This window comes from Lampris incognitus, chromosome 16, assembly GCF_029633865.1.
Source record: "Lampris incognitus isolate fLamInc1 chromosome 16, fLamInc1.hap2, whole genome shotgun sequence".
NCBI classification, from domain to species: domain Eukaryota; kingdom Metazoa; phylum Chordata; class Actinopteri; order Lampriformes; family Lampridae; genus Lampris; species Lampris incognitus.
The window spans coordinates 17,322,639-17,337,048 of NC_079226.1; the positions used below are offsets into that span (position 1 = coordinate 17,322,639).

Genomic DNA, 14,410 nt, shown 5'->3' on the forward strand with positions numbered 1-14,410 from the left:
TCTGGTAGTGCAAGGCTTACTACTCGTTTCCTCGTCAGCGCCAGGCCCGGTTGAGGCATTCCTGATGTCAGATAAAGCAAACACAGGGATGACTTTGGGTCCTCCAGGACAGGGATGCATCCCCCCATATGGAGGTGAAAGTAGCGGCCCTGCTACGTCAGAGGTAGTCTCGGCAGACACCCTCAGCCGCAGGCCCAGCGCTGATTGCTCTTATGTAACTAATGCTGCCTACACCTCCCAACCTGACAACCATATGGTCCTCATCATCTGTCTTCACTGCATTATTCAGGGCCAGAGTGGAAACGAGTGACTCTGGTAAACTTTGACTTCCTAAAGTGAATGTCCTGGTCTTTGGTGGGCCATATGCTTAGATGTCCTGTGATGAAGCTGAAAAGTCCCAATCTGTGGCTGCAAAATGGCGCCCTCTGCTGAAATACTGCTGAAAGTGTTGGCTGCGTTGGACCTTTCCGTGCAAGCACGCCCATTATGATTCAGCTAAACACGACACTTAACGTTATTTATTCATATGTCCGACACTACTGCTGAATTGTTTATGTTTGACTTGCTTGTAAAAAACTGGAATTAAAAAAACAAAACCTAATTTGAGTCGCAGAGGGCAAAGAAGGTTTCAAAAATACACATTTTTTTACACTTCACATACTGTTAAAGAACATCTTTTAATGCATAAATCAAACATATATGAGGTCTTATAAAATGGCGATTGTGTCTTCAGATGAAATGTTCCTGTTACGGCTCTTTTTGAGCATCCAACAGTAATTTGGTTCTGTGTCGGTGAAGCAACATCCTACAGACGGCTGAAAGGGGCTGATTTTGTGCTGTGGTTATTATGGAGTCTGACACATGATAATTTCTTTGAAAATGCCACTAGGGGGCATATGAGTTCCTAAAAAAAAAAACAAAAAAAAAAACATGCACTTGCAGATCCTTTTGTTGTGTTGATAAGCATCACCCCCGGTAATTGATATCAAGTTGTTTGCAAAACAGGAAACATGTCTGTGTCTAGGGACTGAAAAATGCCATGCTGCAGTCAGTTTTCTGCAAGGTGTTGTTCTCTGTGACAGCAGTTTCAGATCTGCACATGCATGGCTGATGACTGTACACTAGTGCGCTATTTGGGGCATAAACCAGCTTCACAAACCCAGACAGAGTGCATTCCATGCAACATATCCAGACAGAGTGCATTCCATGCAACATCTTTCCAACCAGCTCTTGAGCACGTGATCAGATCCATTTTCCAGTCGATTTGTTTTGACTATAGTTTTCTCTCCCCATGCACCCGGTATATGACCTTACCCCTTCCCCACCCAAAGCCACGTTCATTTTCTTAGGGGACAAAGGCGTGTCCCAATGGTCCTGCTGATTCTGTGGCAGCGGTCGGGTCCCAGGGCCTTATCACACTGAGCCCCCTCAGAGGCCCGCGTCCTGGAGGCTGCAGCATCAAAGAGGCCCAGGGTCAGGGGCCAGAGGACAACCTGGTTTAACCCTCCCATGCACTCTGCATCACAAAGACGAGGGTGCGTTCCCACTCTTTAACACTCACTTTCCCCAAGTTATGCGTATATCAATGATAGTCCCCCTCCCCACCCGGTCCCGTGGCAAGCTAACATAGAGAACACACTTTAAGGAGCCTAATCATGAGCTCGGTTATGGAATTTGGCTGTTTACAGCAAGTTTGCAATAATAGCAAAATAACTGCATTGCTGAATAATCAGAAGTTCGTCAAATATCCCTTCTTCATAAAAGTCAACTCACCATGTCGGCATTCACAAAATTTGAAAATGCAAACTGCTATCATCGCTAAAGCGCTCGCGTCTAAACTAGTATCGCTCCTTGTTTATCATGTCTGTCTTACTTTGCCCGAAGGTACGAGAGATGTAGAGATGTGAGGATCTCCACTCTAATATCCTCGAAAACCACTGTCTACCAAGAAAATGTCCCTTTTCTAAGCAAACCGGGCTTTAGAGCAACAGATACTAATGCACTGAATCGGTCCTTCCTCCGCTCGGCCTTTCATTGTGCAGCGCATCCTCTGATTTTTGTTCATAAATATTTGCAATGGTTTTTTTTCCCTCCCTCGCTTTCTTCTGATTTGAAAACTTGATCTTTCAAGCCATGGAGTGCATTTCAGTGTGGTGAACTGTGCTTTTGAATCGGAAAGATTGAATACCCGTTAATAAACTCTCTGGCTTAGCATCTCTGGTTCAGCATCACTCATGGTCACTCATCACTTAAGTTCAAAGGAAGATCGCAGTCCAAGCATCTGTGGGCAGCTGATGCTCCTACCAATCATATTACTCCATCCATAAAGATGTCAGGCATCACAATCCCTTTATCTCACCTCCGTTTCCACTCAGATGGTGATTATCCATGGCACGCCAGACACATTATGCAACCGAATAAAAGACTTGCCATTCAAGGTTAATGGGATTACATTTCAGTCTCTGCAGACTTGGCATGTTCATACACACAGGATTTTCGCTGAAGGAAAAAAAAACAAAAAACTTTTTTCCACACAAATCTGGCGAGACGCGGCTACTTAGGCGCTAACTGCAGGAGCTGTGGCGAATCTATTTAGATGCATTTTTGGTTGCTGTAACCACAGGAACTTTGTTTTACCACGAATAAACTATAACACAATAGTTGTGCTGTTATTGTGGCTCCCGCATTCAGAGTCAGACAGTGTTTTTTGTTTTGTTTTTTGACAGAATTCCTCCCTTCTGGCCGGTTTAACATGACAAAATTCAGTGTATTCTCATGTGTCTTCTTTTCATTGGCCTGGCAGAAGGGAATTGCTTTAAAGAGATCATCAACTTGGTTAGCTAAAATGGGGGGAGGAGAGATAAAGGCCAAAGGGTACAATCTTACATGAGTTTCCTCTTTCTCTGATGCCCAGTAAAATAGTGAAAGGACCGAAAGTGAATGGCGGCGATTGGGGTCACCGAAACGCACAATAGTGACTTATGACAGAGGAAATCTAATCGGCTTGCAGATGCTAATTTTATGGAGCACCAATTAAGGAGAGGTTTTTATGACACTTTTTTTGGAGAAAACAAAACAGCAGAGCTGTCTCCTCTTGGTTGGGGGGCTCCTGGTTGGAGTGGCTGCGTGCGCTACTATGATGGCTCCCCTCCCTCCATCCGAGCCTTAGCGGCATTGAGCCCAGGCCCTAATGGGATGGTACCTCCTTTATGCCTGCCCTCGCCCACATTGGGGAAATGAGGCAATGTCTGTTTGTTGTTCTGGAGGGCTGCCTGTCCCGTTTATCACTGTCAAACCACCAAGACACAGAGAAAGAGGAGGACCGGGTTGGGGTGGGGTGGGGTGGGGGGTGGGGGGTATGTGCTGTCCAATCTGTCCCGCTTTGGGCTTTACAACCAGGACCCCACGTGGCGCCTTACCCTACCCTGGACCCATACATCTCCATCGCTGCCTTTCGGGCACCGACGGCCTTTGTATCGGCTCACTCCGGCTGCCAAGATCCATGTCTGTGCCGCTAACGGGGGCCTGGGTAGAGATGCTAACTAGACAATGACATGGGATCCAGAACTGCCAATGTTTAACCAGCGAGCAACCCACTCACGCCCCTGCCTGGCCCCGTGGCCTCCTGTGCTTTTGTAAGCTCAGAGTTAATCTTTTAAAGGTCGAAGCCGGGGTAGAAAACCCTCCTGCCCACTGTCCCCCAAATGTACTGCCACACAGTCACTAGAGCTGTACTTTTTATGGGGCCCTTTCTTAACGGGCTGTGTTTTCTACCTTTAAACCTGCACTGCTCCATTACTGTCTGATCTCTGGATCTTTCTGCATCACATCATGAATAATGCATTACTGCAAAACCTCAGCAGGGTGACGAGTTTAAAGGATGATGCATAGTTTTTAATGCTAATGAGGAAAAGGAAGCCACTTCATTTTTGTCATTGTACAGGTTACAGGGAAATTTATCTTCTGCATTTAACCCATCCTATAGTATAGGAGCAGTGGGCAGCTGCAGCGCCCGAGGACCAACTCTAGTTCTTCTTTCCATTGCCTTGCTCAGGGGCACAGACAGGAGTATTAACCCTAACATGCATGTCTTATTGATGGTGGGGGGGGCACCCAGAGGAAACCCACGCAGACACGGGGAGAACATGCAAACTCCACACACAGAAAGGACCTGGGACGGCCTGGGGTTCGAACCCAGGATCTTCTTGCTGTGATGCAACAGTGCTGACCACTGGGGCCACCATGCTGCCGTAATGAAAGGCAAGCATGAAAAAAAACCTCTTGAATGAATATTAATGACTTGAGGATTCCGTTATTATATAATTGATGGATCTATTTAGTGTTATGATGATTCCGTCTGAAACAACTAGAGGTTGGTAAATGGAGAACCGCAGCCAGCAACGTGTGCAACAGGTGCACGGCCATCTAACTTCATGCAGAGTTTATGACCGTTCCTTTTCTCTTACTGCTTCTGGCCCTTTCTCGCTTCTCTTTACTTTTCCTCTTCTTACACATGGGACACATAAGGAGCATCCATTTCTCTTTCATCGCTCCGAATCAAGCATTTATGGGCCCTCATAAACATGTATTGATATTAGATGCAACACCCAGCAGGGTAAGCTCTGTTGGGCCAAATTCAGGGGCCAGCGCCTTCTTGGGACAGGAAGAAGCAACACAAAGAAGTCTATCAATGACAAAAGCGCCCTAAACTTTCAACTTTAAACCGACTCCTGTGCTGCTGGCAGGTGACAACAGCTATATGACAGCAGCCTTGTGAGTGAGACAAATAATGTGGTTTTTTCTTCTTCTTAGCACTGAAGTTTTAGGTGTTGGTTAAGCAAGAAAACAAATAGGAAACTACTAAATTACAAGTGTGTGTTTTGTCACTGGGTGTCATGAGTTTCATGAGTTGAAGTCACTGTCACGACATCACTGATGATGATAATGAAGAAGATGATGATGATGATGATAATGATGTTGATGATGATGATGGTGACGATGACGGCGGTATAGAGAGCATGGCAGAAGTAGGCTAATATCCAATGGCAACAAAGTGACTGAGCTGTCTTCTGGTGTGGACAGGGCAGAAATGCCCCCCCCACCCCCCGTCCCTGGTCAATATCTGGGGCTCCACTAGTTAAACTACAGGACTGCTATAAACCGCGGGGTCGTGGCCTCTCCATTGTCAGTGAAGCAAAGTGGAACAGAACCTATCAATGCTGCCAGAGGCCACTCAGCGCTTGAGCTTCACATGATGAAACGTAACGTGTATGATGTCCCTCCCTGCACGCTTGCATGAATATGCATGTGCATTTGTGTGTGAGCCCTCGGGCACATGTGCGATTTTCGCCGATCTGCCACGTCTACAAGACGCAGCAAGAAGCCAGGCTGTGCAATAGCCACTGTTCATGTGCGAGGTGTGTTGGACACCGGGGGATAATTTGCCACAAAATCAGATATCCTCGTTAGGATGCAAAACCGCACCATATGTGAATTAAGGGTTAATGTCAATCTGTAATCGCCCACCTGAGCCCCTTGGGTAACGTGTGCAGTGTGGACCGGAATGTGTGTGTGTGTGTGTGTGTGTGTGTGTGTGTGTGTGTGTGTGTGTGTGTGTGTGTGTGTGTGTGTAAGAATGAAAAATGGGCAGTTGAAGATGAAGACAAACAGATGAGAAAGGCAGAGGGAAAAGAGAGAAGTGTGTGTGTGTGTGTGTGTAAGAGTGTGTGTAAGAGTGTGAGTGAGAGAAAGACAGCAAGAGCAGAGAGTACAGAGAGAGCAGAGAGTAGAGAGAGAGAGAGAGAGAGTAGTAAGAGAGTAGAAAGAGAGAGAGAGAGAGAGTAGTAAGAGAAGAGAGAGAGAGAGAGAGAGAGAGAGAGAGAGAGAGAGAGAGAGAGAGAGAGTAGTAAGAGAGAGTGAGAGAAAGAGAGAGAGAGAGATGGTAGGCAGAAGGGATAATCTGAGATTTTAAATAATTAAGCTAATCTCAAATTCGGTTTCCTCGCTAAAATGTTGGCGCAGTAGCATTTTGAATTCGGCAGGTTTTACCGTGCTGAGTAAGCCCTGGATAAGAGTTGTGGATAAGGTACCAAGGCTTTTTTGGGGGGGACATAAAATTGGAGCGTAAAGTATTACAGTTAAACAGCTCCATAAAACTGGCTTTCACAGTCTTTTAATGCCCTGACAAGGCATGTGCCCACTGAGCTAAATTGCACTTATTCATGTCACTTCATCAAATCAACAGCCAATGAAGCAAATTGTGTGGCACTAACTAGTCTGAGGCCATCAAAAGACCAATACTTAGAAGAGGAGACACCCAATTCAATGGGACCAAAAACATGTATGGACAAGCGCGCACACACACACACACACACACACACATACAAACCAACCGCCTCTTTGGTCAGCTCGTCAATCATGGGCGAATGAGGAGATTCGGTGGCCACCAACACTCAAGTTATTGTGTGCGGTGACCCCCGGGTCAGCAGTGAGTAGCCAAGGGCTGAGCCCCGCACAAAAGGACAGCATCATGTACTCCTCACATACAGTGGCGCTGCCGCCGGCACTCTCCTAAATGGACACATGGCAGGCCTATCTACAGATGGGACAGAGACTGGGGAGGGGGGAGGTGTGCGTGTGTGTGTGTGTGTGTGTGTGTGTGTGTGTGTGTGTGTGTTGCCGTGGTGAGGGAGCACAAGCGTAGGTAACAGACTGAAACAATGGTGCTGATGAAAGGCAGGAGTCGTGCCTGGGCTTCGGGCAGGGAGATTATTGGGGTAGCAGGTCCCTTGTTGTATCTGACTGGATAACGCAGAGACGGGGGATGGAGGAGAGGGGGTTTCGGGGAGACGGAGGGGGCGCACAGAGTGGCAGAAGTGTGCAGATTGGGAACAAAAAGCCATCCCCGTGCCCCAGCGAGCAGCCAACTGTTCCCAAAGTGTGACTAGTACAATGCTGGGCAGATACACTGTGTGTGTGCATGTGTGAGTGTGTGTGGGTGTGTTTGTCTGCTTATCTGTCTGTTTTCTTCCTCGACAGCGATTGACCTTTAAAAAAAATCACCCATTTCATTATATAATGCAGCCATTACATCTGCACAACTACCATCAACCTTTATTAAGCCTCAAGAATGACCTATCAATATGCTTACTATTGACAACAAGAGTGGTTAGACAAGTGGAGGATGTGGAGGATGACTGCTTGAAGGTGACTACTAATCTCCATTCACTGAAGTAACCGTCTGCCAAGTAATGATTTGGCAGTTCTTCGGGAAATATACAAATGTTGAGCAGAAATAGGAGATTAATCAGTTAAATTGATCATTAATCAATTAAAATCAGAGACACTTGGTAGTACTTTGCACATGTGCCTGTGCAGAGCACCCTGGATCCTCGTCTTGCTTTACAACGCATGGAATACAAGCTCTTAGAAAACGAGTCCTTCACACAGTAGAAGTCACAGTCTCAGGGACGCCGCCGTCATTTGAGTCCCCAAACCACCTGAAAGCTAACATGTGGACCAGGCCCGGTTCCGCCCGACGAAGGTCTGCTGCACAATCCCCCCCCCCTTTACCCTTTCACTCGCTCCCCCTCTCGCCAGTCTTCCCCTTCTCTCTGTGTCCCCCTACTCACGTCCCCCTGGGGTAGTTGTGTGGTAATTTATGAAGCTGTAGCAGCATGGAGTGGGTCAGTGTATGGGACAGCCTGCTGACCAGGGTCCATTCAATTCCAGAGGAGAGAGCCTGGGCTTCTTTCATCCTCCCCATAATCAGCATCTCTCCTCTGGTCTGGATCCCCCTCCCTGCTCCCCTCTCCTTCCAGTCCTCCACGGCATGCCCCCCTGCCATGGGTGCTTAGAGATGAAGGGGAAAGTTATTGGACTCTTTAGTGACTCATAAACGTCCCGGGGGATTTTCATAGTGCCTTTTTGTCTTTTTTGTTGTGCCCGAGATAATGTAATTGTTTCAGGCAGTGTAAATGAATAAATCACTGTGCAGTTCATCCCAGCAGTGAAAGATAACAAAGGGCAATGCTCCTTATTCTCAAAAACACTTGTCCGCCTGTTCAGACACTCGGTGAAACAACTTTATATCTCTTTCCTGCAGACATCAGCCCTCGAACAGAGACATTTTGATCCATAGATGATGTGAACAATCGAATTTTGGGCACACGTTTACCTCCGTGGGTAATTTTACCGCTGTGATCTTTGTCTCGGTGTCCCGAGATCTGACCGACACGGAGAGAAAGGACGCAAACAAAGCGGGACAATCTGATACGGAGAGATTTTGTGGGCTGTTAGTGTTTCTGTCTCCAGTAGGTTTGATGCTTTGTGTCCTCCATGGTGTCCCCCTCTCACCCACACTTCCAGATTAATGCTTAGTGTGTGCACAGAAGATCCGGCCACTGATCCTGTTAAACAATGGCCATCAGAGTGTGAAGGGAGCCTTACGGTACACAGCTCCTGAGTTTGCTCTCCAGCTTAGCGTTTTATTGAGCCATGATGGGCCCTAATCTGGCTTGATCCTCTGTCGCTACAAGCATATGCCTGCGATAATGCCCTCATTTTCTGGTCACCTGAGCACTTTCACGAGAGTGCACCCCACGAGATAGCAGAAGGGGGTCTCTTAAACTCAAACTGGCCGGTCGCGGAGACCCTGAATGGAGGGAAAGGCTCTGAAAGAAAGATACCATCCAGAGAGGAAAATCAAACATTCTAATACGAGGTTAAAGATGGAGGGATTAGGTGGCAACATGGAGGGTGGCTACTCTTTCATTTGTAAGCTGCAGAGCTCAGATACCTTTGTGTCTCTCTGTGTGGCCCATCACCTCTGTAAACACATGAATAAGAATGAGAATGAGACGGAGAATGGGATTTATCGGCCTCACACGTTTTGCCAGTAGAGTTACAGGAGGACTGATCCCTTTCCCTCTCCCCGGCTAGCGCCCCTAACAATGATCCATGAATGTGCATCCATCACTAGCACCGCTACCACTGTTGATGCCGCCATTGCTGTGTTCATATCCCCAATTTCTCTCATGTGGGGAAACAATCTTAGGAATAAATTCGTCTGTGGTTAGTGAGAGGCCGTGGCACAGCTCCATATCCATTTGAAGACACTTGACAATGGCAGCCAGGGACAGACACCGCACTAATAGTTTTAAACCCTTTTGGGGAAGTGTGTGTAATATAACAAAACCTGAAGATTGGAACCAGACATTATAGAGTCCAAGAGACTAACAAAGAATGAAATCGGTGCCATTGTGTTCAATACAGTTAATTAGGACCTGACCCAATTAGGGTAGGAGAGTCCAGCAGCCATATTGGCCCACAGCCTAATGATGGGAAAACCCATATGCTCCCAATAAGTGGTTTCAGTTGGCTCTCAAGGTTCTCCAATTATAAAACCACTGAATGCTGGCTGAGCCAAGGCAACCTGCAGGGCTCCCAGTGTTGTTGTGGGGGGTCCTTTAGACTCACAAGATTCTCACTCCCCTCCTAACCATGCATGCATTTGTGCGTATCTCTGTTTTTTTTCCCCCAAAGGTTGAGACGCACATATGCAGAGTATCGTACAGCGCTGCTTCAGCTAGAACGCTTCAGTCAGTACAAGTCTATCAAGCTCTAAAATACAAACACGTATGAACTGTTTGTCAGCGAAAACCACAAACATCCTCCTTCAGACTGCCAGTTTCTACAAACATCATCAAGTCTGCACAAAAGACTTCCACCGTTTCAGCAGAGCCTCTGCTGGGGCTGGGCAAATATAAACCAGGGTATCCTACTGAGCACCAGCCAGAGAAAAGCAAACAGAACATTAGATGAGCTGCCGTCGGATGAGAGGACATGAAATTGAGGCCTCAAGATCTCTAAACCGTCCGCGTCTGAGCTGAAGAAAAATACCATACAGTGGACTGTGCAGTGCTTTTTCCTCCAGGCGGGACTTAGCGTTTGCATCCACGGTTCACAATACTAATCTGGTTGGTCTTGTAAATCTCTTCGCTAACCCTGATGGAGCAACACATGCGTGTATCATTATACTGTCCAGCCAACAGCGCTCCAGCAGCACTCCATTCACCGAGGGCTTTGCTTGGCAGATATGGGCAGGAAATTCCTGAGCTGAACACTGAAATCCACCCCCTGAGCACTACAGAGAGACACGGAGAGAGAGAGAGAGAGGGAGCGAGAGAGAGAGAGAGAGAGAGAGAGAGAGAGGGAGCGAGAGAGAGAGAATGAACGAAAACGAACGAACGAACTGAGCTCGGTATCGCAGCCAAAAGATTAGACCAACAGATAGGCATTTGGACATGAAGGCTGGAAGGATTTTATATGTCACCAAAGGCAAAATGCTCTGCACCCCTCTTTTCTTCCACTTATTTCCCACCTATCTATGTTAGTTAGCGAGTTAATTTGCTCAGTATTTTAACACTTATGTTGGTTTCGTGCCTCCCTCCTGGTTTCATACTTTAGTGTAATTGTGTGTGTGTGTGTGTGTGTGTGTGTGTGTTGTGTGTTTTCAATTTCTTCTCTTTTTCTGTTTATCAGCTAGGTTCATATGTAGGTTCCTGTGCGGGTTATACTTGTTTTTTCCCCTGTATGTAAATGTATACGTAAATATAGGGTAGTATATGACTGTAAGGAAATCTGATTAGAGAGATGTGATAACATAGTTGAGGAAGTCCGTCCGTTCATCTATTTTCTGCGCTGCTTTTCCCATGCAAAGCAGTGTTAGGAAGTAATTTCTTAAAAGTGGGCCCTGTGTCTCCATAGGGAGGACATTACAGTTAACTGAGATAGTCACGGGTGAAAATGAAGTATATTGTGTGGTAGTCAAGCATCACGCAATACTCATATGCTGTGTTTATGAAAAACCGTATTAACTGTGTCCAACCTGAATGGGTTCCAGTGTCAGTAGGGGACATTGCTGTCAAGGTACTGTCATGTATCCCAGGAAGTTGGATCAGTTCATCTGGACACAATGTGTAAGGGGAGGGTCCTGACTTGAACCAGTCTCTCTCACTAAACGTTGGGTCCAGATGAACTGATGAATTTCCCTAGGTGGATTATTGAGCACACATTGAGACGTACTGTCATGTAGTAATTTTGATTAGGGCACCATGACTACTGCAGTCTTGTGGAAGTGAAGTCATGCAGAGTAGGACCTGAGAAAGTAAAACAATCAAATATTAGGAGTTTTCAGGTCGAAAGGGGGGAAGGTAATACTGCGTGCCCACCCTATAGCATCTTTTTAACCACTGCCCCCCCACGACAGGACCCCCCTCCAGTGATAGTGGTGCGATTTCGTAGACTGTTTAGGACCTGAGTCGTATTGAATCTGACCCCTTTTGTCTTGAGCCCCTGCTTGAATTGTACCTAGTCTGCCATTAACACTGCTCCTATCTATGTTTAAGCACCACATAGGGTGCTTCATACCTTTCCCTGAACTGTGCCATGGATACCATATGTAAATAAGACCCTCCGGGCATCTCTCATCCGTGACAATGAAAAACGTCACAATAATCTGTTCCACTTAATTAGCCAAAGATCCCCAGTTTCACTTTTCGTAATGCGTGGGGATGGTTACAAAATAATTAAACTATAGTTTATGTCTATGTCCTCAAGAGTAAATTCCACCTATCCGTCTATCCACCCATCTATCCATCGTCTACACACACTTAATCCAATCCAGTGACTGTATATGAAGTGGTACTGTTTGAGATGGCGTTTTCAACATGTTTATATTGTTTCTATGTAATCGTAGTTTGGGTGTCACCCAAAACAAAATTCTTCAATTTGCTACGTGAGTATACCATAGCCAACACTTTTGCATACCTACTATTTTGAATATCTTACCTAAGACCGAAAAAAAATTATTATATTTTCATACATATACATTAAATACGTTACTGTATATTGGTCGGGTACATATTTGATTATCGTGTGTTAAAAGCTTTAAAAAAAACCTCCTGGTTAAGTCTTTTGTATACACCTTAACACAACCATGTGAACACATCTCTGCGTTGGTTAATGTGTAGGGGGTGGTGGTGTGGGATGGGGAAGTTAAATGAGGGTGTGAAGCAGGGAGGAGGGAGCAGTAGGAAGGGGGGTGTGAGGGGGTGAAAGTGTGTCCCTTCTGCAATTGGCTGTGGCTCTAAGTGTCTCATTATGCGCCTTATTGTTCCTTTGTTGGGCCGGGGGTATAAATAGACCCCTGAGGCCCCGGGTTGGGACAGTTAAGACAGACTCAACTCTGTGGACGGCCTCATCAAGAGACTCAACACCACAAAAACTGACAGAAGTGAGAGTGAGCGCTGTTGTTACCTGCATTTTTTTGGAAAAACCTCCGTCTTTCTGAGAACTTAGAATAAAACCGGGGCCCCCACATTCGGGGTTGTGATTTGTTTTCGGTACATTTCGGTTGTTTGTTTTGCCCTATTCTCCATTTTGAACCAAGATGGATTCTGATGCTGGCTCCAACTGCAGTCGCTCCTCGTCTCCTGACCTGGTGGTGGATGACTCTGTCAGAGGCTTTTTCTCCAACAAGATGTTCCAGACATACTGCCAAGAACAGAGGGCAGACAGGGAGGCAGCCCAGGGCACCACTGAGCTCTGCGTAGGGGTCGGGAAGACCAAGAACAGGTCTGACCTCACCAAGGATGAGATGCAGGACCTGAGACTGAAAGTTAACAGCCGGGAGAGGAAGAGGATGCATGATTTGAACCAGGCTATGGATGGCCTGAGAGAGGTCATGCCCTATGCCCAGGGACCCTCCGTCCGTAAGCTGTCAAAAATCTCCACCCTGCTGCTGGCCCGAAACTACATTCTCATGCTGTCCAGCTCTCTGGAGGAAATGAAGAAATTGGTGGGGGATGTATATGGAGGCAGTGCCGCCGCACAGAGCCGTTCAACCGCCCATCCCCGGATCAGCCCGCCGGCCCCACCTGCCCACCTCCCACTGCATCCTCTGGCCCACTCTCTGGTGGGTGGCACGGCTTCCACAATCCAGCACCATTCAACTTCCCCGGCTCCGGCCCCACACTCGCCCCCGTCGGCCGGCTTCCTGGGTTTTCATGCTCCGGTGCAAGGCCTTCTGAAGGACCCCATCCACCTGACCAGTGCCTACAGGCATTTTCCGGGCATGCCTTGCCCCTGTTCACTCTGCCAGCCTTTGCCCACTCCTACTTCAACACTGCACAGCCTTTCCATGAACAAGTAGGCAGAGGAAACTTGAAACTGAATTCTGCTGTCTGGATCAATGTAACGCACCAGGCAGCTGACGGAAGATTGTCAAGTGAACTGATAATACCCTGGCGGGTGCCAGAGCCTGTATATATATTGTATATGAATTGGTTTAATCATTTTATAATGTATACTGCTGCTATTTTTATAAAACCTATCTTTTGCTTTGTTCATACTGAAATGCTCCAAATGCACTAGGACTATATCAGAATAGAAAAAGACGGCTGCTTTTTAATTTATCTGATATCTGTGGTGGTGAAACACCATCAAAAAATACTGCTGTGTCCGACTGTGCAGGATTTCTATTCTATTTTCTTAAATTAAAGTTTTGTTATAATAAATCTTGTCACTGGCCCTTTTCATTTTTTTTTCAAACATTATCCTGAAATTGTTCCTATTTGTTTTCCAGACTTATCATTTGTCCTTTTGAGGTAGAATTCGTCAGAAGGGCGAGGTGTCTTTTCCCGAGTAGAGGTTTCAGGGATGTTGTTTTTTTAATCACATGGGAAATGTAACTAATCAGACCAGCAGAGTCACAACTTCCTTGACTAGATCCAGGGGGTTGTGTCCGTATTAGGAGGAGCGGGGGCGGGGGGGGCAGGGGAAAGGGGAGGGGGGGTAAATTAGACATAGCGGGGTTTGGTTGCTAACCAGCTTTGGAGAGGCCTGCCTCTGGGCTAAAAAGGGACAGAAGGGCCGGACAATACGCCAACACAGAAACTGAATGTGGTGTTTTTTGAGCTAAGGGACCATCCATCTTCACCTCAACAGGGTGTAGGAGATGAAAGGATGACACAGGCACCAGGATGGCGCGTCACTTTTGTCTGACGCCGGCACGGGACATGGCGGCGGCCCTCTCATCTCTAGGCCAGAGAATCTGTCACTGTCCGGTGAGAGCACGGCCAGATATATTTATCCTTAAGGCAACCTTGAATTGGAGCATAGGAGTATGATCCGTCTCGAACAAATTATTAGATTTTCCTCAAAGATGGGTCCAAACTACAGGAGAAGATTACCACATATGATTATTTATGCGTAGACCGCAATTAAGACTGGTTGTATTTGTCGTGGGAAAACACTGATTTCAGTGAAAAGAGAATTTAGTAATTGTAAACAATGGTTAATCATCTCGTCTGCAATCATATGTATTGTGCATGCTGATTGCCATGAACAC

General features: G+C 46.6%; 1 protein-coding gene across 1 annotated transcript; it reads left to right on the forward strand.

Moving 5' to 3' along the window:
- Positions 1 to 12,451: 12,451 nt before the first annotated feature.
- olig4 (oligodendrocyte transcription factor 4) lies at positions 12,452 to 13,213 on the forward strand. The gene has a single exon (XM_056296499.1). It carries the CDS (start codon positions 12,452 to 12,454, stop codon positions 13,211 to 13,213), a length of 762 nt encoding a protein of 253 aa, XP_056152474.1.
- Positions 13,214 to 14,410: the final 1,197 nt, after the last annotated feature.

Excerpts from the sequence above, each read along its gene's own strand:
- olig4 (XM_056296499.1), top strand. The coding sequence starts at position 12,452 with ATGGATTCTGATGCTGGCTCCAACTGCAGTCGCTCCTCGTCTCCTGAC.